This window comes from Patagioenas fasciata, chromosome 2 (genome assembly GCF_037038585.1).
Source record: "Patagioenas fasciata isolate bPatFas1 chromosome 2, bPatFas1.hap1, whole genome shotgun sequence".
NCBI lineage: Eukaryota > Metazoa > Chordata > Aves > Columbiformes > Columbidae > Patagioenas > Patagioenas fasciata.
In genome coordinates this window covers 94,215,889-94,238,643 of record NC_092521.1, presented here as the reverse complement: position 1 = coordinate 94,238,643, position 22,755 = coordinate 94,215,889, and the positions used below count along the sequence as shown (strand labels likewise).

General features: G+C 42.0%; 1 protein-coding gene across 4 annotated transcripts in view; it reads right to left on the bottom strand.

Moving 5' to 3' along the window:
* HIVEP1 (HIVEP zinc finger 1) overlaps positions 1-22,755 on the bottom strand; it is a 125,639-nt gene that overhangs the window by 38,598 nt on the left and 64,286 nt on the right. For all 4 annotated transcript variants that reach the window (XM_065830939.2, XM_065830938.2, XM_071804569.1 and 1 more), the window contains one exon: positions 13,350-13,403. In XM_065830939.2, coding sequence (XP_065687011.1) covers positions 13,350-13,403 — 54 coding nt within the window. The remainder of the gene's footprint in view (positions 1-13,349; positions 13,404-22,755) is intronic.

Here is a 22,755-nt window from a genome sequence, read left to right as displayed (position 1 = left end):
ATATTTTAACAGGAGTGAATTGTCACTTTGAAGGTAACACTGGGAAAAGGAAGTATTTCTCGCTTTTGAGTTACATATTCCTGAAAGAACAGTCCTGCCTATACTTTTAAGTAGCCTGGGACAAACAAGAGCTGGTGTGGGAGTGAGGAAAAGGCTCCTCAGACCCCGCATCTCAGCAACTCTCTCACCAGCATTTGGGTTGCAGAGACACACTAAAGCTGAAAGCGGAAAACTTTCTGGACTGACCAAAATTAGGGGAAAGCGATACAGAAGTTATCCACTCATTAATTCAAAACATAGAAGTTTATTCCCCGGGAATCCAGAATACATCCAACCTAGTGTACGTGAAATAAAGCAAACATGCAGCCACAGAGAGAAGTGCGCTCTGGGCGACTCCTCACGCACCAGATGAAATACCACGGCACCACTAGCGAGGGCAGAGCGGATTAGCTTTATTATCAATTATGCAATAACACTTTAGCACAAAGTAAGCGAGACACCTTCGCCCCAGGGCACATGGCTTGGACACACCAGGAAGCTATTGTGATACAGTTTCATCCCAGACGCCAGAGCCTGCCAACTCTTGTTTGGCCGTGGGGCAGGTAAAGAGTAAATGACAAGTTGCAGTCTGGGGCTGTCTTTCTGATGGCTTACTTTCACGTCATGGCTACTCATGTCAAGACAACCTTGGCGGCGAGTCTTCTGAAGGACATAACTACCCTATATTAACCGGACCAAGAAAGATCCTTTATTTAAAGAGCTTGGTCTCATTTTGAGCATTTAGCTTCTTGGCTTGAGTGAAGAAAGTAACATACAGCAGATTTTTAGCCACAAAAATAGTGTGCTTAATGAGGAAAATCATGGAGATCAAACACCAACAGACATCTGACCACTGAGGTAACACTAGAGCCTCAGCTGAGAAATACCAACATCCATATGTGAACAGGAATCAAATTCAACATTTTAGCACATTGAAAACAAAGTGCAAAGCAAAATGGATGATTTTTTCCCCAAAAAGAGTTAATTTCCTGCCCAGCATGAAACATATGAAATGAAACATGACACTGGATACTGATTTGAGATTTCCCACCGTTATGTGTAAAAGAAGCTAGCACGGACAGAACCACTGTCAGGTTTCACAGGAGTTGAGCGTTTCATTGATAGACAGAGGAAAGGCAACACAAGAACAGCAAACGCTGACAACACAACCTATGGGTAATGCCTGGCCACTCACAAAATGCCAATACATGAACATTCAAGGAGGGGTGTGTACTACAGATTTCATTTAAACATGCTAAAAAATTAAAAAAAAACATTTACTGTATTATGTTGCCCTGTGGAGTTTCTGTCCTGGCTCTGCATTAGAACTATATTCCTAATCTACACGGAAGCCTTAATTCTAAACTAGGACAAGTAATCACCGCTTAAGTGCTGTTAAGATAAAGCACGCTGACTATGAGCAGGTGGAGAGACAGCATTACGAAAGCTAACACCACCAGCAATCCTAGCCTGAGAAGTTCTTCATTGCTGGATACTTCGAAAACATGACAAAAGACAAGACGCATCCCCAAAGGCAAATTAACAAGCTCACAGTCAAAGCCTAATCAGAAACCAGCTCCATCCAGTTATCCATGTAAAAATAAAGCTGTTTAAATATAACCAGTTAGAGAAAGTGTGCTGTCAGAAATTAACTAAAATACCTCAGGGACATCTGGAAATCTTCCTAGAACGTCAGGCAATGTTGTGAACGGTTTCATAAATAAATTATCCGTTTGCAAGTCACGGATTATCAGTTATTACTGGAAAAAAAATGATTTGGCTAATAAACCGTTAGAACAACTTCCACTCCTAACACACAGAAGAAGAAAGGCCATTAAAACAGCATTATAGAATGGCTCATGAAACAGCAACCCATTTAAGGGTTATCAGCAATGAGCAACTGCTATCTGGTCAGATGAGATACTGAACATAAACTCCACAAACATGAGTCTGAGGGGAAAAAACAAAAATGAAAGGAACAAGATGTTAATTAAACTCTCTTTGCACATGATGACATTCAAACAGAAAAAGCTCCTTAGTCATATTTTCTGCATTTCTTTAACATAATCTTCCATTTGAAAAGCAGGGATCAAATGGAGCGATTTCCATACAGCCTGTAGCAAGTGAAGAGAAACGAAGTCCAGCAAAGAGCTCAGACCTAACAACTGTACTATGTAAAAACACAGAAAGGAACAGGAGCTCTGGCAAAGCCAGTAGGAACAGTCTTACACAGAAGGGCTTTCTTTTAGGACTAAACGGTGCCGCGAACATGACCAAAGAGGGAGAAGTAGTTGATTTGAGGGAAATCTAGACGCTGGGCACGTCCTAAGCTTGGCCTGGTGTGCTAGAGGTGGGAGGGAAGCTCTTCCCCAGGGTAGGTTTGCTTCAGCATCAAAGGGAGGTCCTCAATGGTGAGATCTCTGAGAGACTCAGAGCTCTTTCCTTCCCCCAGTCTTACTGTCCTTTTCCAGAGGTGTGCACTGTCTCTCTTTTTACCCTCTCACACGTGCACATGTGCACCTTTTCAGAAGATTCCTAACAAAGACTCCATCCAGGTCAGCCAGTTGCATTAGACTACCAGAGAGCGGTACAGTGTCTTTAACTCACCATCCAGTTATATATTATATTTTCCCTTCAGAAGGAGGCCAAAGGAAATTAACAACTCCCTGAGCTATAGAGTATCTGGAAAGTATGAAAAAAACCACTCGTTACTCATATGCAAGGCAGACTACGAGGAAGCTAACAAGTGAAAAATCTTGCATTTCCACAACTGGCTTGCTCCCAGCTCACATCAGCTAAAATTAGCAAGCTACTGCATTTACTACACACGCGTAGGTACGCCTCCCAAATTAGCTCGTTTGTTAGCTCAGCATCCTCCCACCACAAAAATAAGCTTGTTCTGTCCTCAGATTTTAAAACTTGCAAGAAATCCTTCTATCCACTAAAGCTCACCAGCTCAAAATGTTACTGCATCTCAAAACATAGCCACTGATTTAACAGTGTACTGTACCGTGATTTGAAATAGCCACTTTCCATTTACTGTCAAGAAGGTGCTTTTTCAACAATTGTTTTATATAATGTTAATTTGCATAGGTCCCTTTGAAAATGATACTTGCAAGTTGGAATCTCTTTTGCTGAACCGTCACTCAAAGAATTTGCTATGCTTGTCAGGAAAAGTCAAAATACTATTACTTTAACATCCCATTAATGTTTTAACCAAGTTCTCATAATAGCTCCAAAGGATGAAATGTTCAATTTAAACTGTAAATCTGTTTGTCTGCCTGTCAAAACAACACCAGCTCTTGCTGTGTCTAGCACCAGCAGTGGCTTTACTGAGCAGATTTCAGCTGCTAGTAGTCTGAAGTAAATGTACTAACCAAAGAAAATGAAAATAGAAATAACAGATATAGAGATTGACTCACAACCCAGGAGGTTTACAGGAGCCAGAAAACTTCCGTGGGTTAAGCCCATCTTCTAGTGTTGTTTCTCAGAGCAAACAACATGTAAACATCTCCATTTTATCAGTTTGTCCCCGGTGGTAAAATGAAGACATTAAAATGTACTTAACTACTGAAGATGAAAGCAATGAAAAATGAGGTTAAATGACATCAGAGACTATTCCTGCTCCCACAGAAGTCTGGAGAGTTTTCTCACTGTCCTTTGTGGGCACAAAACCCTGCATTGAATGTGCCTGGAGACAGAAAGGACCTTTCATGTCATCATTGTTATTAGCAGCATGCAATGTTCCCTCAATGTGAAAACACCAGAGATTTTAAGAATAGATGGGACTTTACAAAAATGTGAGATCCGCTTGCATCAAGCCAATCACAGCTGTCTGAGCTGCTGTAAATATTTTGGAAGGATAATTCAGTCCTGATTTACAGCTTTGTAGTTTGACATACACAGAACAATTTAAATAAATTACCTCTCAGACATATGTGTTGACATATTTTCATGTAGATACAAACACTTTATGAAATCAGACATCAGGAAAATGCGCAACTGAATTGCATGAAATACCATTGCTAGCTTGTAGTTTTGAAGATTTGGAAAGCAAGACGTAGGTAGCTCTGGTGTATGTCCACAGGAAAATAAAAAAGCAAGCTAATCCTCTCAACAGCACTAAGTACCAAACAGGACACTACTGTAACTTGCAACTTTTGAAGATTATATACTTCCATTTAGAGTGACTGAATTTCTAGCCCATATGGTTGCTGAAGATAAGGACGGAAAGATGAAAATAATCAAATGAAACTTTGGATCTTAGTTACAGTTCTTGTCCAAAAAGTAAGGCATAGTTTTCTACAAATACAAAATTGAAATGAAACATTTTGGACTTAAGGACAATATGTGGATACCACAGCAGCAAAAATTCCAGAAAGCTCAAGTCCTTGGAACCTACAGGAAAAAAACAGGGAAACATCTGTGGAGGACACGGTCACTTTAAGCCTGTAAATCAGAATGCTTAAATTGTTCAGCATCACATTTCCAGATTTTTGTTTGATTTCTCTCCTTCTCATTCGATTTCCTATTTTCCCTTGAATGAAAGGATCCAACATTGAGCACAGCTGATGACTTAAGGGAGCAGGGTGCATCACCAGCACACAGAGCTCCCACCTGCTTTTTGGCAGGGAGATGCAGTGGCACAAAGCAGGATAGGGAGCACCTGCGGGAGGGGAAAGGTGGGAAGGGACCTGGCTGGTCCTTCGAGGCCAGATGGTGGGCTGATGAGAGTTGTCTGTAAACTGGGACGTGGCAACGTAAAAAAAAAGGCATCGATCTCTAAGGTAAGACATATGGAACTTTTTGTTTATCTAAGGAGAAACTTGGTATATTTATAATCATGAACTTGAAACTCCCTCTATAATTTCGTCAATAATGTGCATTCATTTAATTAGAGGGATGATAAGGTAAGGAGGGTTTGGAAGGACTCTGAAGGTACAAAACGTGTCTACCAGGAATCTGCAACAGAACCTATGTTTCTGAACTAAAGTCTCCTGCTTCCATTTATAATGACAAACTTTCTCACCTAAATCTTAGTACTGTTCAATTTATTAGAAAAATTATATTCTGGTTAAAAAAAAAACCAGCAGATGGGCAAACAAGGTAAAGGGCATTTAATTTCAGTTGCATCTCCTCCATGCCAACACACTACTTTGAAGGGACTGCAAGTGTGGGAGGGGAACATATGTGCATGTGGATTGTGCATCTCAGAGAATGCTTGCTGCTGAAACACAATCTCTCTTTACTCTTTCCACAATAGCTCACACGTATGTTCACACGATGGGTAGTTCCATATAGTTATACGTGGACCTAAGCAAGCGAATGGAGAGTCTCACAGTCCTGCATGCGAACAGTGACTATAGAATCATAAAACAGTTCGGGTTGGAAGAGACCTCCAAAGGTCATCTAGTCCAAATACCTTGCAATGAGCAGGGACATCTTCAACTGGATCAGGTTGCTCAGAGCTCCATCTAGCCTGGCCTGGGATGTCTATAGGGATGGGGCATCTACCGCCTCTCTGGGCAACCTGGGCCAGTGTTGCACCACCCTCATTGTAAAACATTTCTTCCTCATGTCTAACCTGAATCTCCCCTCTTTTACTTTGAAACCATTAGCCCTTGTTCTGTCATAACAAGCCCTGCTAAAAAGTCTGTCCCCATCTTTCTCATAAGCCCCTTTTAAGTACTGAAGGGCCACAATAAGGTCTTCCTGGGATCTTCTCTTCTCCAGGCTGAACAACCCCAACTCTCTCAGCCTGTCCTCACAGGAGAGCTTTTCCAGCTCTCTCATCACCTCGGTGGCCCCCTCCGGACCCTCTCCAACAGGTCCATGTCTTTCCTCTAAGGGCTCCAAACCTGGATGCAGTACTCGAGGTGAGGTCTCACCAGAGCAGAACAGAGCAGAGGGGCAGAATCACCTCCACCTATAGAGCCACTCCACCAAATGCCCTGTCAGCCTTAAAGCTTCAGTACCCCCTGTAAGTACAGAGGGAGGTTGTAGCCCCATGACAGGCTGGAAGTAAAGGTATTTTCCAGCAACACGCCAGAAGTTGCATGGACTTTGCTGGAGTCCAGACCAGGGATTTGAACGGTTTTGTCTTGGTGGCTTCTCATCAAATACTGAAAGAGCCTACTGCCATTTAAAAAAAACACTGATCAAGTCAGACAAAACTCTTCGGCCTGCCAACAATGTTTCTGTATCTAAGAAAACAAATGAAGAAAGCACTACTAATATCAAAGCATGAGATCCTGGAAAAAGAACTGAGCTGGGTGAAACTCTGTCTTAGAAACTTGTAGTACCTTGAGACAGGAACTTGATCATCCAGAGAGGTCTGTCACAACAGCCTGTACTTCTAGAAGATGTGAGAACAACTTACAAATCCACCTTCACAGACCAAGAAGTGAACAGCTATGTTGAGGATCTGCAATGGAGAATGCAGGAGGATGCAACAGCATCATTTTCAAATTCCACGTGCAACAACCCCAGCAGTAGGCAAGAAACTGAAAAAGCTCTTTAAGGAACATGAAAATGATGGAGTGAGCAAGTACAGCAACTTGGTTGACAGGCAAATGACAGACTCAAGTAGACCTTAATGCAGTTTAAGGACAGACCTGATCCCTTCAGCTCAGGTGGGTACTCCAAAACTCCATCGAATTGATAAATTGGAGGGGACCAACATAACACAGTGATCTGAAACTTAACTGACAGCTTATTCCCTTCTGCTGTTTACAACATCCTATTTTCTTAGGGTGAGACCAGGAATCCTGTAACAAAGAGAGCCAAGAGACCATGGAACCTGGTCCATGTTATAGAGCACGGACCTTGAAGGAAAGGTGGTGTTCAACAGGTAAATTTTCCTATTTTTTTCTCTGAGTGAAGTCAGCTGCAATTGTTAGGCAACAGGATAATAAAAAGCCTCTGTCCCCTTATAAAACAGGCTGGAAGCATGCTTCTCCCTGAAGTTAGACAGAGAGACACCTGCCAGTCCTGGGAAGAAATGAGGAGACTGGTAGATGCCTGCATGCCACTAGAAGGATGGAAGGCTGAGTTCAGGGTGGATTTCTTATATTGTTGTGCTGGTTTGACTGAAAATGAGTTAATTTTCTTTGTGCAACTAGAAACCTTTCTTCTTTATAGCTAGTACAGTCATTATTTGGACTTAGTTTGAGAACATGAGATAACACCCCAGCAGAGAGTTAGTGTTTTTAATTGCTCTGGTCTGAGAGCCAAGGACATGAGTGCTCTGCTCACAGGTGTGAGGCATCGAGGAAGGGGGGCATGGACGGGGCAGAGCTTGACTGACATCCAGACTAATCAATAAGAGTATTCCATCCCATTAGCATCACGCTTCATATTTAAGGATGGCGGGAATCTTCCACTCTCTCTCTCAGGCGCTTTCTCTTACACGCATTTTTTTTTTCTTCACTCTTTTTTGCCGGAGCCAGGGGTGTTTCAGTTCGGGATGTTTAGTTTGGCTTTTTGCCGTTTTGCAGAGGCCTCTCAGCCTTTCTGCCCTTTTCCGTTTTTTTTTTCTGTCTTCAGGATCCGTTGTTCAGGACCAGGGTGCCTCTTGCTGGGACTGGCTGCTCGGTGTGGACAAAGTTTGTGAGGAATTGCCTTGAGTATCTTTTATTTCTATTTTATATACATATTTACTAGTAGTGTATTAGTATTTCATTATTTTATGAAACTGTGTTTATCTTAATCCAAGTTTCTCCCTCCCCTTTTGATTCTGTCCCCTGTTGGGGAGGGGGAAGGAGGGAGTGAGTGAGCAGCTATTGTAGTTGTGTTGGTAAACCAAGACAATTGCATACAGCTTGCAGTGACAATCAGTCAACTGTTTAAAACTTTACTGATTGAAGAAATTGGTACAGACAGTCTATCTATCTCCCCTTTTCCTGCTGGTTTTGGCTGAGATAAAGTTAAATTTCTTCATAGTAACTTATGTGGGGCTGTGTTTTGGATTTGCGCTGTAAACAGTGTTGATAATACAGGGATGTTTAAGTTACCACTGAGCAGGGCTTACACAGCCAAGGCCTTTTCTGCAAGGAGCCTGAGAGTTCACAAGAAGTTGGGAAGGACACAGCTGGAATAGCTGATCCCAACTGACCAAAGGGATATTCCAGACCATCTGACATCATGCTCAGCAATAAAAGCTGGGGGAAGAAGAAGAAGAAAGGGGGGAACATTCGGAGTTAATGGTGTTTGTCTTCCCAAGTCACCATTACACATGATGGAGCCTGGCTGTCCCGGAGATGGCTGAGCACCTGCCTGCCCATGAGAAGTGGTTAATGAATTCCTTGTTCTGCTTTGCTTGTGCACAGGGCTTTTGCTTTACCTATTTAACTGTTTTTATTTCAACCCATAAGTTTTCTCACTTTTACCCTTCCAATTCTCCCCCCTCCATGCCACTGCGGGAAAATGAGCGAGCGGCTGTGAGGGGCTTAGTTGCCAGCTGGGGTTAAACCACAACACTGCAGAAAGTCAAAAACCTGATCAAACCAGAATGGCAGCTTATTCAGAGGGATGAATTCTCACCTGACAAACAACCATGACAGTTTGCAAGCCTAAACTGTGAAGGGGCTGAGGAACACACGCCTGTCCTCAGACCATCCCAGATCATGCTATGCTCTGAGGAGACAGCAATCACCACGACTGAGAAGCAGAATGAGGCAATCCATCTTCCATCTGATCCAGCCATTTATCATTGATCCTTTTGGCCATGACACGGCAAGAAGCAGTTATATGAAATGATGTAGTTGAGCCCAGAATAGCTCTCCTAACACCCAGAGAGACCCCAGGATCAGTTGCAAATGCAGAGTATACATGAGGCCATGAGATGGTTCTTTTGGGGATCCGCCATTCATTTTACGGCAAATCTTGGTGTTGCTAGAGTTTGTCACCAGCTTTAGTTCTCTGAACAGTTTCAGAAGCAGAGACAGAGATCTAGGCAGCAGTCTTAGAATCACTGGTGCCAAGTATGGAGATAAGCAAGTTAGTTCCACTAGTCCTAAAGAACACAACAACATTATTATTGGAGCTGATGTGCCCAGGACTCAGACTGCTGTGGCAGGCAGAGAGCTGCTGCAACAGATAAAGAAGAAAACAAACGCTTACAGTGCTTCATATTGGCATTTAGTGGCTGAACTGGCTCTGGGGAAGACCTGGCTCTGTGGTAATCACAAGTATCTGTGAGGATTAGACTTTACCGGTCCAGAAGGCTGAAAGACTTTATTGGGATGGCTTTCTTAGCAGGGAAGGCCAATGACAGATCAAAGATAAAGCAGCTGGATTCAGGTGACTGGTTTCCAGACCACAATACCCACTGGGTCCCACATCAGATAAAGCTTTCACCGCCTTTTCAAGGAGCTTTCTGTAGTTCATGCTCACCATCCCTTCCAGGTTTTGAAGAACGCCACATGGAGCACTCGCCGGGAGCGAGACCTTCTCTGTCACACAAATGAAAACTTGTGCATGCGTCAGAAGATGAAATTCAACCCCAAAGCAGGCCTATACACCCAGGGTGTAAAACTGCCTTGGGAGATATCATCAAAGCTAAAGAGCAGCACAGTCTGTTTTACTGCAATGACACAAGAATTATCCACCTTACATACTCACTGAGCGAGAAGGTGACCATGGTCCCTAATGAAAGCGTTTCTGGCCTCAAGTGGCAGGCCATTCAAATATTCATAATCTGAACGTAGTTGTAGATGATCACTCCAAAAAAAACCCTAAAAAGTAGGTCTCCCAGTTGCAACTTTATACTAAATAACCCAAATCTGCAAACTCGAAAACTATGTTTGCTCATTTGCTGTCTCCTCTGTGCTTAATAGAGACCTATTCCAATTTGCACTTAATGGAATTAATACAGCTAATGGCAAAATGAGGTTTTAAATACATGTATTTTTGTAGTCAATTAAATCTAACTTAAATCCCACACATGTACAAAGTTAAGACTGATCAGTGCACAACGCCAGTCAGCAGAAACCCAGCATGATTAAACTGCTGAAAAATTCCTCCCTGAAAATATGCTGTGCCACTGACAGCTCCGCTACTGACAGAGCAGTAGTTAACTTGTGATAAATTCCACAAAATGACACTCCCCATCCACATCAGAGATGGAAAAAAAACCAACCAAACCAACCAACAAATCTAAACTGATCTAGATAAACTGAAAGACAAAATAAACAAACAATGAGAAAACATATATAACCATAGGTCACGTGAATCTGTATACACTAGACTGTAATTTAAAATAACTTACATGAATATGTGAACATTTTTGTTCACTTGTTTAGCTCAAAACATTTTTTTTTTTTTTCCTGTGGCTTTCAGACACTAAAGCTTCAAATGAATCATTTCATTTACTTCATATTACCAAGAAATCTACCTATTCAGACATTTAAGAAACTACAAAAAAAATGGCAGAGGACGTTTTTCATTTGAAAAGAGCACCCTTAACATCTCAGTTATTGCTATATTAATTTTCTATGTAAAATTTATTTTTCAATTGCCAGGACAGGAATTTAGATTAAGAGTCAGAAATAAATTAAGCAATGATGTCTATAACATCTGATATGCTGAAAGCCAACTGCTACCATCATGTAAATCTCTGCAACCCCACCCTTTTCAGAGTTCACACTATAGAACTTGTCTTCCTTTATGCAAAGGTGTTGCTGGGCCATGTGTGAGAACAAATGCGTGAAAGCAGAGTTTAGCTCATCTTTAGCTTGAACATGTCCATCACAAAAAATAATCCAGAGCAATATTACTTCCGCAAGACCGACTGCAACAAGTGCAGACAGCAATATTTTTCACACCAAGTTTTCTATGTTTGGATGACAATACCATTTACTTATGATACCTACTAAACAAAAATATGTCAAAACTATTTAGCATAAGGTCTGGTTTGTGGAAAAGCCTCTGTAAATGTCTGAGGGACTGCTATTACCTTCTAGTCACTTTTTTTTTTCCCTCTTCCACCTTTTACAAATACATAAAGCAACATCACAGTCCTGGTGCTTGTACGAGATTATTTTTTTCAAACCTTCCCTTGAAAAACTAAACCAGTCATGAGTTTGGAGAAAGGCTGCGAGAGCTATGGACAAGATTTTTAAAATCACAAAGGCAGTGGATATGGTGAATGTCAAACTGCTATTTAACAAAACACAAAATGCTTGAGCCAGAGGATGCCCGTTGAGTATTGGAAAAAAAAAAAAAAAAAAGGAAACTGAGAAAAAAAGATAAAATAATGTACTTTTTAATGTGATTGGTAGTTAACTGCGGCAGTTTGCTACCGGAGAATGCTGGACGCAGATAGCAATTAATTGAAAGGATTCATGGATTAACAGCTCCATAAATGTCTATATACTAAAGCGATGAGACAGACATCCCTAATCCAGTGCCTATGGACAGCATGAGGGAACTGGACTGCGGAGAATGGCCAGGCTTATGTGCTGTCCTTAAACACTATGTCCTGTTGGCTCTGTTGAAGGCAGAATGCTGGGCCAGATGGACCCTGCTGAGATCCAGTTGGGTATTTCTTATGCTCTCTAAACTTGAAAAAGTTTTGAAGTTTCAAAAGATAAGATAAGATAATGAACTTTGATTCCAAGACAGAACATCACTGATTTACAACAGTGTTCACACATGTCGCAGGCCAGAAGAGCAGTTCCTTGCCACAAGAGAGGTGAGTGTCTATCCAGAACAAATCACTGACACATGGCACTGTTAAGATGAAAATAAGCCAAATCCAGCAGCTTGAGAGAGGCAAGGCTGCTGCTGCTCCATGCCCCCAGGTTCAACCAAGTAGCAAAGCAAAACAATTTTTTCCAACAGGCACACACACACATAGACATCACATACATGCATCTATATACATATATATGGCTGGACATACAGATACCAGCTGCTCAGAGCACTCACACCAACACTAACACCCTCATCCCACTCCCCACCCTGGCTAAGCAGGAGTTTCATTAATAGGAAAATATCTACATGTCCAAGGCGGACCCCTCCAGTAGTTGGGTTCACTTGGTGTGCTCAGTAGCTGCATCTGGATCCCAGTCTTTCCAGTTGCTCCCAGCTTGACATATGAGGCTCTGATGCTGCAGCCCCACTAGAGCTGCTGGTACAGACCATCACACACACACACACCTGCACTTGCTCCAGTTGCTGCACCACAGGCCCCCCATACCCACAGGGAATAAAGAACCCCCTTACTGGAAAACAGCTGAAGGTGGAGTTTAATGAGAAGACAGGACAGACCATGCTGGACAAGCAACCTGGCGAGCCCCTGCTACCATGCAAACAGACCCTTTTATTCTGTTATCCCTCCACTTCCCACATTTGTTCCTCCCCAAATCATCTAAATCCCTTCCCTTTTCCACCTTTGTCTCCTTTCCTAGGCATCCCACAATGAGTCCCATGCAATCCCCAAAACCTTTTCCCCTGCATCCCACAACATGTTCTACACCCCCAAATAGCAATACCCTTAGTCCAAATAGTGGCTTGGAGAGTGTCTCCTAATGGCTCACGGCAATGGATTTTATGCCTGGATGCTGGGGCTCTCCTGGGACAACCCTGGGAGGGGACCAGACAAGGCCTCCTTTTCTCTAGGTCCTTAATTTGGGTTTCTTCCTGCCCCTATGCTCCTCTGGGCTTGTGGAGATGGACCCTTCACAGCTCTCCTGTGATAGGCCTGGGAGTAGCTTGGCCAGGTAATTGTCTGGGCTCCCATTCCCAGTGTCTCTCCAGGCTCCTCTGTGGGGCTGCACCTGAGCTTTATAGCAACCACTGACCAGGTATCACTGCAGTCAGCCCTGAAAGGCAACGACTTTCCACCAGCTTTCTAAGCTCTAACACACAGATTTAATCTGTCATAGGTCACCTGTTTCTTAAAATAACCTGTGATGATCAATCCCCCTTCAGCGCCTCTTAGAAATCATCCCATATTGCTTGTCATAAACCAAATTGCATTACTAATGATTACGTAAAGTATATAATGAAACAAAGAGTTGGTACAGGCTGTAGGCAGTAACTTGTGCACATCCTTAACGCTCCTACAGCTTCAGCAGTCTCGTCAAGGTCACCACAGCTACTCAAGTGGTTAAAACAAAGCCTTTGTGTCTCAGGAAAATTGGGGCGTTACAGATCACAGCACCTGATCTGCAGATAGACAGGCCTGGGGCCTCATCCAGCACCCAGCCCAGTGGAGTCTTTTCACTCATGCAGGAAGGCTTTGGATCAGCCTCTAGAATCACAATGCTTTTTTTTTTTCTTATTTCATTTTTGGGTTTGTTTATTACCTCTCTGTTGGTCTTCTGTTCCATTAAGTTGTTTCTGTGCTTCTTCAATTTTGTCTGCAAGAAAGAGAAATCATTATTAAAATACTTATGTAAGAAAAGCAAGATTTTAGAAAGTCATTTACTAAAATCTGTCTCGAGCTATCTGTTTATATTTAGGAGCAATATCCATCACATGTAAATATGCAGCACATTATGAGTAATATGGCCATATAAAATTTTATCATTTTTTACCAGCAAGGCTATTGACATGTTAAATTACACGGAACTGCAGAAAGAAAAACATTGGCATTGGATCTGCAATCAACAGCTAATCCCATTGTAGCTTCATACAATCTATAATAACTTATGCAGTCAGGGGACTCTTTGGAATAGGTATTATATTATGGTGCATTACAGAGTATTTTAATATGTTTTTGAAAACACTGTTGGAACAAGACAATGCAGCATTAAACAAGGCAATAGGAACAGTAAACTGGATTTACTACATGAAGCGATGGAGCCAACACTGTCACATGGGAGTAACGAGGGTCAAGCAGTAGCCCTGTGCTTATTCCTCTGTGAAATTATCTGGAATTTATACACACGCAGCAGGAACAAAAAGAGGCCTCGAGTCTTTACTGTCACCCCGTTCTTCTGCTGCCCCCAAATGCATTGGTGTAGGGAAGGGAACTGCATTTCTGTCGCTGTTTGTACAGAAGATCCTGTGGGAAGCGGGGAGCTTGTTCTGCATGTGTGTGTGTTTGCACGTGCAGAGCAAGAAGCAAGAAATGGGGTAACTAGAAGGAATGAAAACTTGAGACACATTCCTTTTTGGTAGCAAACGGTCCTCTGATTGGCTTCAGGGTAAGAGGTGGTGTTAATAAAAAGCCGCAGCACTAGCACAGGCTCATCTCCACATCACACTGTGGCCTGACCAACCAAGATCCGAGCTAGGAACGTGGCTTTCAGATATAACTGATCATTTTCCAAAATACCTGTGAAAATTAAACTGAAAGACCAGACCAGGGATGTCAAACTCATGCTCATCGGGGGCCACATTGGCTTCGCGATGGCCTTCAAAGGGCCGAATGTATGTCCTAAAATTACATTCGGCCCTTCAAAGGCCACCGCGAGGCCAATGTGGCCCTCAGTGAACATATGTTTGACCCCCCTGGAATAGACAATAACTGGATTCATCCTAAACCTCTCCAGCTCTACTGGTACAACTCAAGAAACACCAGACTCCATGGCTGCCATGCACAGGAGGAGGACAGCTCTACAAAGTCCTCACCTCTCTCTTCGCAAGTGTGGAGGTTGTTATTTGGTCTGACTTTTAGTCACTGTTCCTATATAACATGAGGTTTCTAGAAAACGGTCCTTTCTTCAACAGACTTTTAAATCAGTGCGTTTAAGTGACTTCTCTAATATTTATGAACTGAACCACTCAAGTATGTTGGAACCATTTGTTCACAGTTGAAGTCTGAATTTGTTTTCTGATTATTTTCTCCGTAGAACCAAGCCAACTGTAACTGAAGTAAACCCTTCTAGGTGCTAAGGCCAAGTTTTGTTCAGCTCACTCTAGTTCAACATTTCTGCTTTTCAAAACTAGCACCAGGTTCCCTTCCACACTAAAGCTGAGTAATTTCTCTCCTGTATGTTTTTGTCCTAAAGAACGCACAAAAACATCTCACAAGGTTGCCAACCAGGCAGACTCACAGAGCTGGAGTGAATGAAGCTGCTAATGAGACTACCACTGCAATTTTAAAAGCCAAACCTCTTCCTTCTTCCTCTGAGGTTAGTGAGACATACATATACATTTAAAGGGAAGTTTTAGACAGTCTCTTTTGTACTGACTCACTGGCTGCTGAAGACAAACACAGGCAACTCAAAGAGAACAACCCTGCTCTAGCTCTTTACCAACCCTGTTATGCAGACTGACTTAGAACAATCATGACTTGATATTTCATGTCTTCCTGGACTTCAGCTACAGCTAAAATACTATATACATCTACGCATTTTTGTATAGAAATGGCTGTAAATACCAATTTTTAACAAAAATAAGAGCAAACAGAAACAAAGCATCTTTTATATACATATGCCTCTAATGCTAAGAGAGAGAAACGTATCCAACAATCTTACACTGTTTTCCCACAGAAACGTGATGAAATAAGCAACTTACAAAGCTGTAGGACAGCTGATGAAATATATGAACACACAGGAAAAAGAACAAACATCAACATTAACCCTGTACGCCGTGAGATTTACCAAAAAGCAACAAGCAATCAAAACCATAGATTGGCTACCAAACTCTCTTCCCCTCTGTACTTAAGTATGACTGCCGTTTCATTATTAAAATAATTATCTGCATATTTCACATAAATGCTACAATAAATTTATGCATTTAAATTCACAATGATCCTATTTTATAGACAAAAATTACTTAAGTATTTTGGAAGCATGCCACATTAGATTGTCAGAAAGATAAAATGCTTTGATGTCCTTAGCTTAATTCCCTCTCATTAAAAAAAAAAAAAAAAAAAGAAAAAAAAAGAAATTAGTTCCTTTCAGAAATTTCCAACCACCTCTTTGTCAGACTGTAATCCCAAACAAATAAACACAGATAACAGAAATAATAACAAGGTAAACACAGGCTTGGTGCACAGCCAGAAAGTCTCCTGCACTTCCTGCATCTCCTGAAATGCTTGCTCAATTAATTAGATCTGTTGCATATGTGTCTTCCTACCTATAGAGGTATCTCTGTGCAGAACACTTTTCAGCATTTTGAACACGGAAAAAATTCACTGTCAATTTTGGAAACTGAGATGCTGATTTTGACGGTACCTGAGGCCTGGGTATTAACATGGGTCTGTCTGCTAAATGTCTCACTGAGGACCACATCCTCCTAATGTCCCTCATCATCCAGATACCTGCTCCCCTCACTGTACCAAGGCATGTTTATTACCACTGAATTAAATCTGGCAGCTGCTTCCCAGCCTGCCACATTTTACCACTATAGATCCTATCCTATAACTGTATTACAGATTCTCTAACGGTACGCACCTTTGAAAACTCTTTATAAGCAAAAATACATTAGACTGAAACATCTGAAAGAGCCAGGAGGAACTGAAAACTACAAAGCTCACTATTAATTGGAAATAATACCATCCAATCCAATACTCACTTGATTTAGTATTATTTCAGATTTAAACCTGTGATACTGAAGACACTGCCTATTCTGAAAATTTTACAAAGCAAACATTTCTTTATCACTGGACTATTATTTATTTTTAATAGGATAAAAGAAAACAATTTAAGTAATGGGAACTTCTAATACATGGCAGGTATAGCACTCTATTTCCCATAAAATGACAGAATAGTACATATCTTGACTACTTTACTGTAAGACCTACTCTAATGTGACCAACCTTCAGCAGACAGCCTTCTGAAGTTGCACACATCTAGAAGCAAATGATGACGGTGACAGACACCATCTCATTTAAGATGGGACACTTCTCACTAAGTGCTTACCAGAGGTGAAAAGAAGAGCAACAATAGAAGAGGAAATTGTCATGTGCCGCTGTATAAAGATGAGATTTTACATCAGGAGTGTCAAACTCATTTTCACCAAGTGCCACATCAGCCTCGCGGTTGCCTTCAAAGGGCCGAATGTAATTTTAGGACTGCATAAATGTAATTTATTACATTCGGCCCTTTGAAGGCAACCGCGAGGCTGATGTGGCCCTCGGTGAAAATGAGTTTGACACCCCTGTTCCATATGAGAGTAGCAGTGTTACAAGTCAGGGAGCCAGCTCTTGGTTATCCCAGGCAGCTTCGTACCACAAAAAAGCACAGCGCAGGTAACATGTAATAGTTATAGGCATATATAGTTAGTTCTATACATATATAGTTAAGTTATATACATATATAGTTATATGTGCATACATAAAATAAAATGAAACTACTCGAGTGCAACGGCTTTTCTTACTCCAGTCTGAAGCCTTTTCATGTTATTGTCTAACACAGCTCTACCAGCAGGTATCTGTTGTGTGGAAATATCATCAAATTCCTTGGGGTTTTAAATACATAATGTAACTGTGCTTTTTAGGAACACGAGGAAGGAGATTGGCACGCAGTAAAATATGCTTCTTGTCTTACATGCCTCCTGCTGTGATGGATCATTAAATGGATACCAACAGTCTGAGCTAGACGTGGCAGTGTTATGGTGGGTTTCTCAACGAAAAAATAAGCAAGATTTTTCACCAGCTTCGTATTCTCTATTTTTGATCTTCACTGAGAGACAAAACCTCAGAGATTTTAATTACACCACAAATAAAATGTAGTTTGTAAAGATCTTTACTTTTTTTAAAAAAAAGACATCAGCATATCAACACATACAAACTTGAAGATGTTGATGTGTATTAGAAATGCATTGGGAATTTTCAAGAAAAACTTAATAGGCCTTATTTATATGGTCAGTTAAGGAAAAACAATAAAGGCTTAAGAATCTCAGCAAGAAAAGTAGAAATACTGAGAAGAGTGAGGTTTGCAAAATATGAAACCAGTAACTTCTGATAGCAATTTAAGCTAGAGAAAAAAAAATCTTCTATTTGTGGCTTTTTTTTTTTAATCTCTTTTTGCTCATGACAGAAACTCCCCACATCAGTGTAATGAGATGACTGTTTCCTGCTGAACAAATCTCCCCGTATAGTGACAACGCACATAGGAATGGAGCAGCAGTCACTGAGGAGGAATACTACTTCTTCTAAGCCACCAGAAAAGCTCACATGGGGCTGATGGGTGGGAAATGTTCATTAAGCTTAAGTAAAACAACCCAACACAAATATTTTTCATTGCCTGTATTTGCAGGTGCCTATCAAGAAAGCCTTTTTTTTTTTCCTTCTTAACATAGACACAAAACTTCTGCTCTAAAATAAGAAAGGAGGTTGTTTTTTGGTTTGGTTTTTTTTTTTTTTTTTTGTATTTTTTAATCTGACATACCCTGTTCTCTATGGATAAATGGAAAACTAGCAGATTTACACGATACTAGATGCTAAGAGCAGACTATCACAACTTTAAAAAATGAAAATGTGTATCTTGCCTGAAAGACTAGGTTTTTATATTCAAATATTTAACCAAAACAGCTGGAAGGTAAAATGTCAGCAATTTTCCCCTCAGTTAAAGGCAAGAACAACTCTCAAGCCTTATGCCTGAGTCATCCTAAAAATACCTCCAGCAAAACAGCTTCAGATGGCAAGTTTTTCTTCTCGCTTTCTTAAGAAACACACTCTCTCTTCTCATACTGCATCAGAAGACATTTGAAAAGCCATTTTAAAAATCACTTTCAATGTTTTTCAGTGGACACAAGGAAAGACATCACTGATTATTTTTTCTTGCACTGATCATCGAGATCGGGGTGTCAGGCTCATTTTCACCAGCCGCCACATCAGCCTCGCAGTTGCCTTCAAAGGGCCGAATGTCATTTTAGGACTCGATAAATGTAACTACTCCTACATTTATACAGATCGAGATCACTAGCAGAGAACTGCAGTGACAAAACATTCTTCAGCTGAAATGCATTATTGCGATCAGTCTATATGCATTGGCCAGTATTACTGAAAACAGATTTGTAGGTGGGTTTTCTTTTTTTTTGGGGGGGAGAGGCGGCGGCAGGATGCACAACTTGAGAAAGTCACTGATGGAATTTCCAAACACTGCATTTTCTATTGCTACTTAAATTCAGAGAGCAAGTGAAAAGAGGCTGAGGCCCTATGTGGAAATCTCCATCTTCTGACTAATGAAACCTCTATCAGTCTCTGCAGTTCAGGTGTTTCTGAAAGCATGACAAGACCACCACGTTTAGACAGATGGATAAATAAAATACCCTGAGTACCAAATAGTGCATAGCAGCACAGTGTGTGAATATGAGCTCAGATTTAGCACAAAGGGAGCCAAGCCCATCGCCACGTCCCACTGGAGCCATTTCATGCCTCCCCCAGAGGCCTTCAAGCATGGGACCACAGGGTGCCAGCAGTGGCGGGCAGGAAGGGGCAGCTGGGCAAAGCTGATGCACCACACAGTGTCAATATGAGAATATGAGCTTGGAGCCATTCCCCAGGTGGTGGGTTCGCCCTGAGAGGCGCCAGAGGCAGTGTTTAATCCCAAGACATCCTGCCTGCAGCTGGGGGTACCCACCAGGGCTGGCGGGGGGATAGAGAAGAGCCTGTGCTCCACTGCAAGGAGGCCACAGTGCTTGGCTTTTCCCTTTCACTAGGAGGAGGAAAGGCTCTTTCCAACCTGCTAAAACAAGAATGTCATAGTCCTAATGCATTTTGGTTAACCAACATTAATCCCAAGACTTCCCTTAACCAGGCAATTAAAAAAAAAAAAAAAAAAAAAGAAGGAATAAAAACAAAGGCAGGAGTTTTGTCTGTACAAGGCGCCCACCGGGTTAATTGTGAGTGCGGTGCAGCCAGCGGGATGCTGCCTCCTGCCCATGGAGCGGAGGTTCGGCAGGCTGTGGCATGCAGGCTTCCCCGTGGAGCGGGACAGCATCCAAACCCCAAACCCAAGTGGCAGAACCGGGGGAGCGGGTCCTGCTGAACCCTGGCTCGCAGTGGGAAGGAGGGGAGCAGCATGGGCCCCTGCTGAAGGAGAGGGGGGCCCCGCAGCCAGGAGGTGCAGAGGTTTGCAGGTATGCCCTGGATGGTCCAGAGCTCCCATTGCTGCCTTCCTGCCGCAAAACACCCACAAAGTTGGCAGCAACAGCAAAAGGCAGTTGAAGAAACCCATAGGAAGAGGCACTCTTCTCATGCAAATTTAAATCTACTTTTAATTAGAAACCACTCTTCTGCCCCTATATATTTCCCTTTTCTACTTTAATGAGAAACGCTCAAGATTAAAAGAAAGAGATCAGATGAGGCAAAACCAGTCCCTACACAGAATCATAGACTAGCTTGGGTTGGAAGGGACCTTCAGAGGTCATCTAGTTCAATCTGCCTGCAATGAGCAGGGACATCTTCAACATCTCCCTTATGAGGAAAGGCTGAGAGATCTGTGTCTCTTTAGCTTGGAAAAGAGGAGACTGAGGGGTGATCTCATTAATGTTTATAAATACATAAAGGGTGAGTGTCACGAGGATGGAGCCAGGCTCTCCTCGGTGACAACCAATGATAGGACAAGGGAAAATGGGTTCAAACTGGAACACAGGAGGTTCCACTTAAATTTGAGAAGAAAATTCTTCACAGTGAGGGTGACAGAGCACTGGAACAGGCTGCCCAGGGAGGTTGTGGAGTCTCCTCCTTTGGAGACATTCAAAACCCACCTGGACGCCTTCCTGTGTAACCTCATCCAGGTGTGGTGTGGCTCCAGTGGGCAGACTGGACTAGATGATCTTTCGAGGTCCCTTCCAATCCCTAACATTCTGTGGTTCTCTGTGTTCAGAGCCCCGTCCAGCCTGGCCTTGAATGTCTTCAGGGATGGGGCATCTACCACCTCCCCTGGGGAACCTGGGCCAGTGCTTCACCACCCTCGTAAAAAAATTCTTCCTCATATCTAGCTTGAATCTCTCCTCTTTTAATTTGAAACCATAACCCCCTGTCCTATCACAATAGGCCCTGCTAAAATCTCTGTAATTTTCCAGTGTGGGAACTTGAAAATTTTTGGCGTAGGGTTTGTTTTGTGGTTTCTTCTTTCCAGTCTGGGCCTTAGAGAATCACAGCACCATGGCTCAGTGGGTTGCCAAACCCTCACCCTGATAGCATGGATGTCCCCAGCCTATCATAAATGAAATGTAAAAGAGATTAAATCTCAGTTTGGCAGATGCCACTGGGTTTGAAGATCGGTTGTACAACTGTAAGAGGAGAATAAAAGACCTCTTAAAAATTGGGAAACGGGGATTTGAAACTCTTAGAAACTACAAGTATGATGCAGGAGCAGTTGTCATTTTAAAAACTATCAGCTACTTTTTAAACATCTTAAATGAGATTTAAAACATCTTAAAATGTTCTACTAGTTATTATAACCTTGACTAATGACCTGTTTGATCAGTTTTTCAAGAAAATTTTATGCATTTTCATTTCAATGTCAACTTTGAATGCTCATCATACTCCCTGCCATATATAATTATTTGCATTTAAAAATGAAGAACCCGTGACAGATACTTTACATAACCCGTTTGAAAAGAGAAGATAAAAATCCTCCTCTTATTGTTCTTCATTTTAAGAAAAGAAGAGGCTTGCATATTGGAAAATACAATCTGTAATCTGCAGATTAGTATCACCAATGAACAGCTATACTGTATCTACAATACAACAGTCAATGGAGAGGTTGTATATAAATTGTATATATAACAGCTTTATCCTTGCCATCACATGTATTCCTTAAGCATTGCAAGGGCTCTCGATGTGGCTGACAAGGTATATGCGCATGAATTACAGAAGCACTTTGCATATGAACCCAAACTCAGTCCCTGTGTCATCAATTTTCGACTGGAGAAGCTTTCAACTTTTTTTTTTTTGGTTTACATTATCAGAATTTTTATTATGAGGCTTTTAAACTCATTAAAAACTGAGCACACAAGGGTGGGGGAGAAAAAGGATTTTTGGAGGGCTGTCACCTTGCAGTGCTAGTGGCAGAAGGATATGGGGAACAGCGAGGCACTGGGTGGCGGGGGGACACGACACAGGTACAGTAGCTGCCAAACACACACAAAAAATAAGTGCAGATGAAGTATCTTGAGAAATATCTCCTGCTGGGCACCTTTTCACCCTGTATAGGCCACTGTGCAAAGGAGGCACCTCCTATGGCAAGTCCCTTTTCCACCTGCCCCATAAAACCAGATGACCCTGGCTCCTACCTGTACTTCTGAGAGCCATCAGCTATGCCACCAGAGAAAATTCATTCATACCTTGTCTCACTCCTGTACCAAAGCACAAACACAGGTACTGATTGCAGGGCCATCTGCATAGCTCCTAATCAGCCACCTAGCACAATAATGACACCATTCCTATGCTGATGGCTACAGCATTGTTCTGCTCCCACTGCCAAATTCTAGTTGTGCACCTAGGATGGGGCGATTACTATCACTAAGATCTACTTCATAATTATTTAACAGCCTCCAGGGCACCAGGTTTAACTTCAGCTTTCTTGGGTTTTTTTTCTACACCTAACCCAGTATTGGGGTTAAAAGTTAAAAGAAAATATTAAAGGTTACCACACGCTGCGCTAAGCTCACTACCTTCTCCCAGCTGCTGCTATGAGCATCTTCATACCTTCTGCATGGAGACAGGTTCCCTTCCCCTGGTAGGTTTACTGTTCTTTGATCTCATGTCCCCAAACTGGAAAAAAGCGTGGTTTTCACATGTCCCTTTTTTTTTTTTAGAGCTTGACACGAATTAGATAAATGCCAGTGAAACCTCTGCCTTTAAAA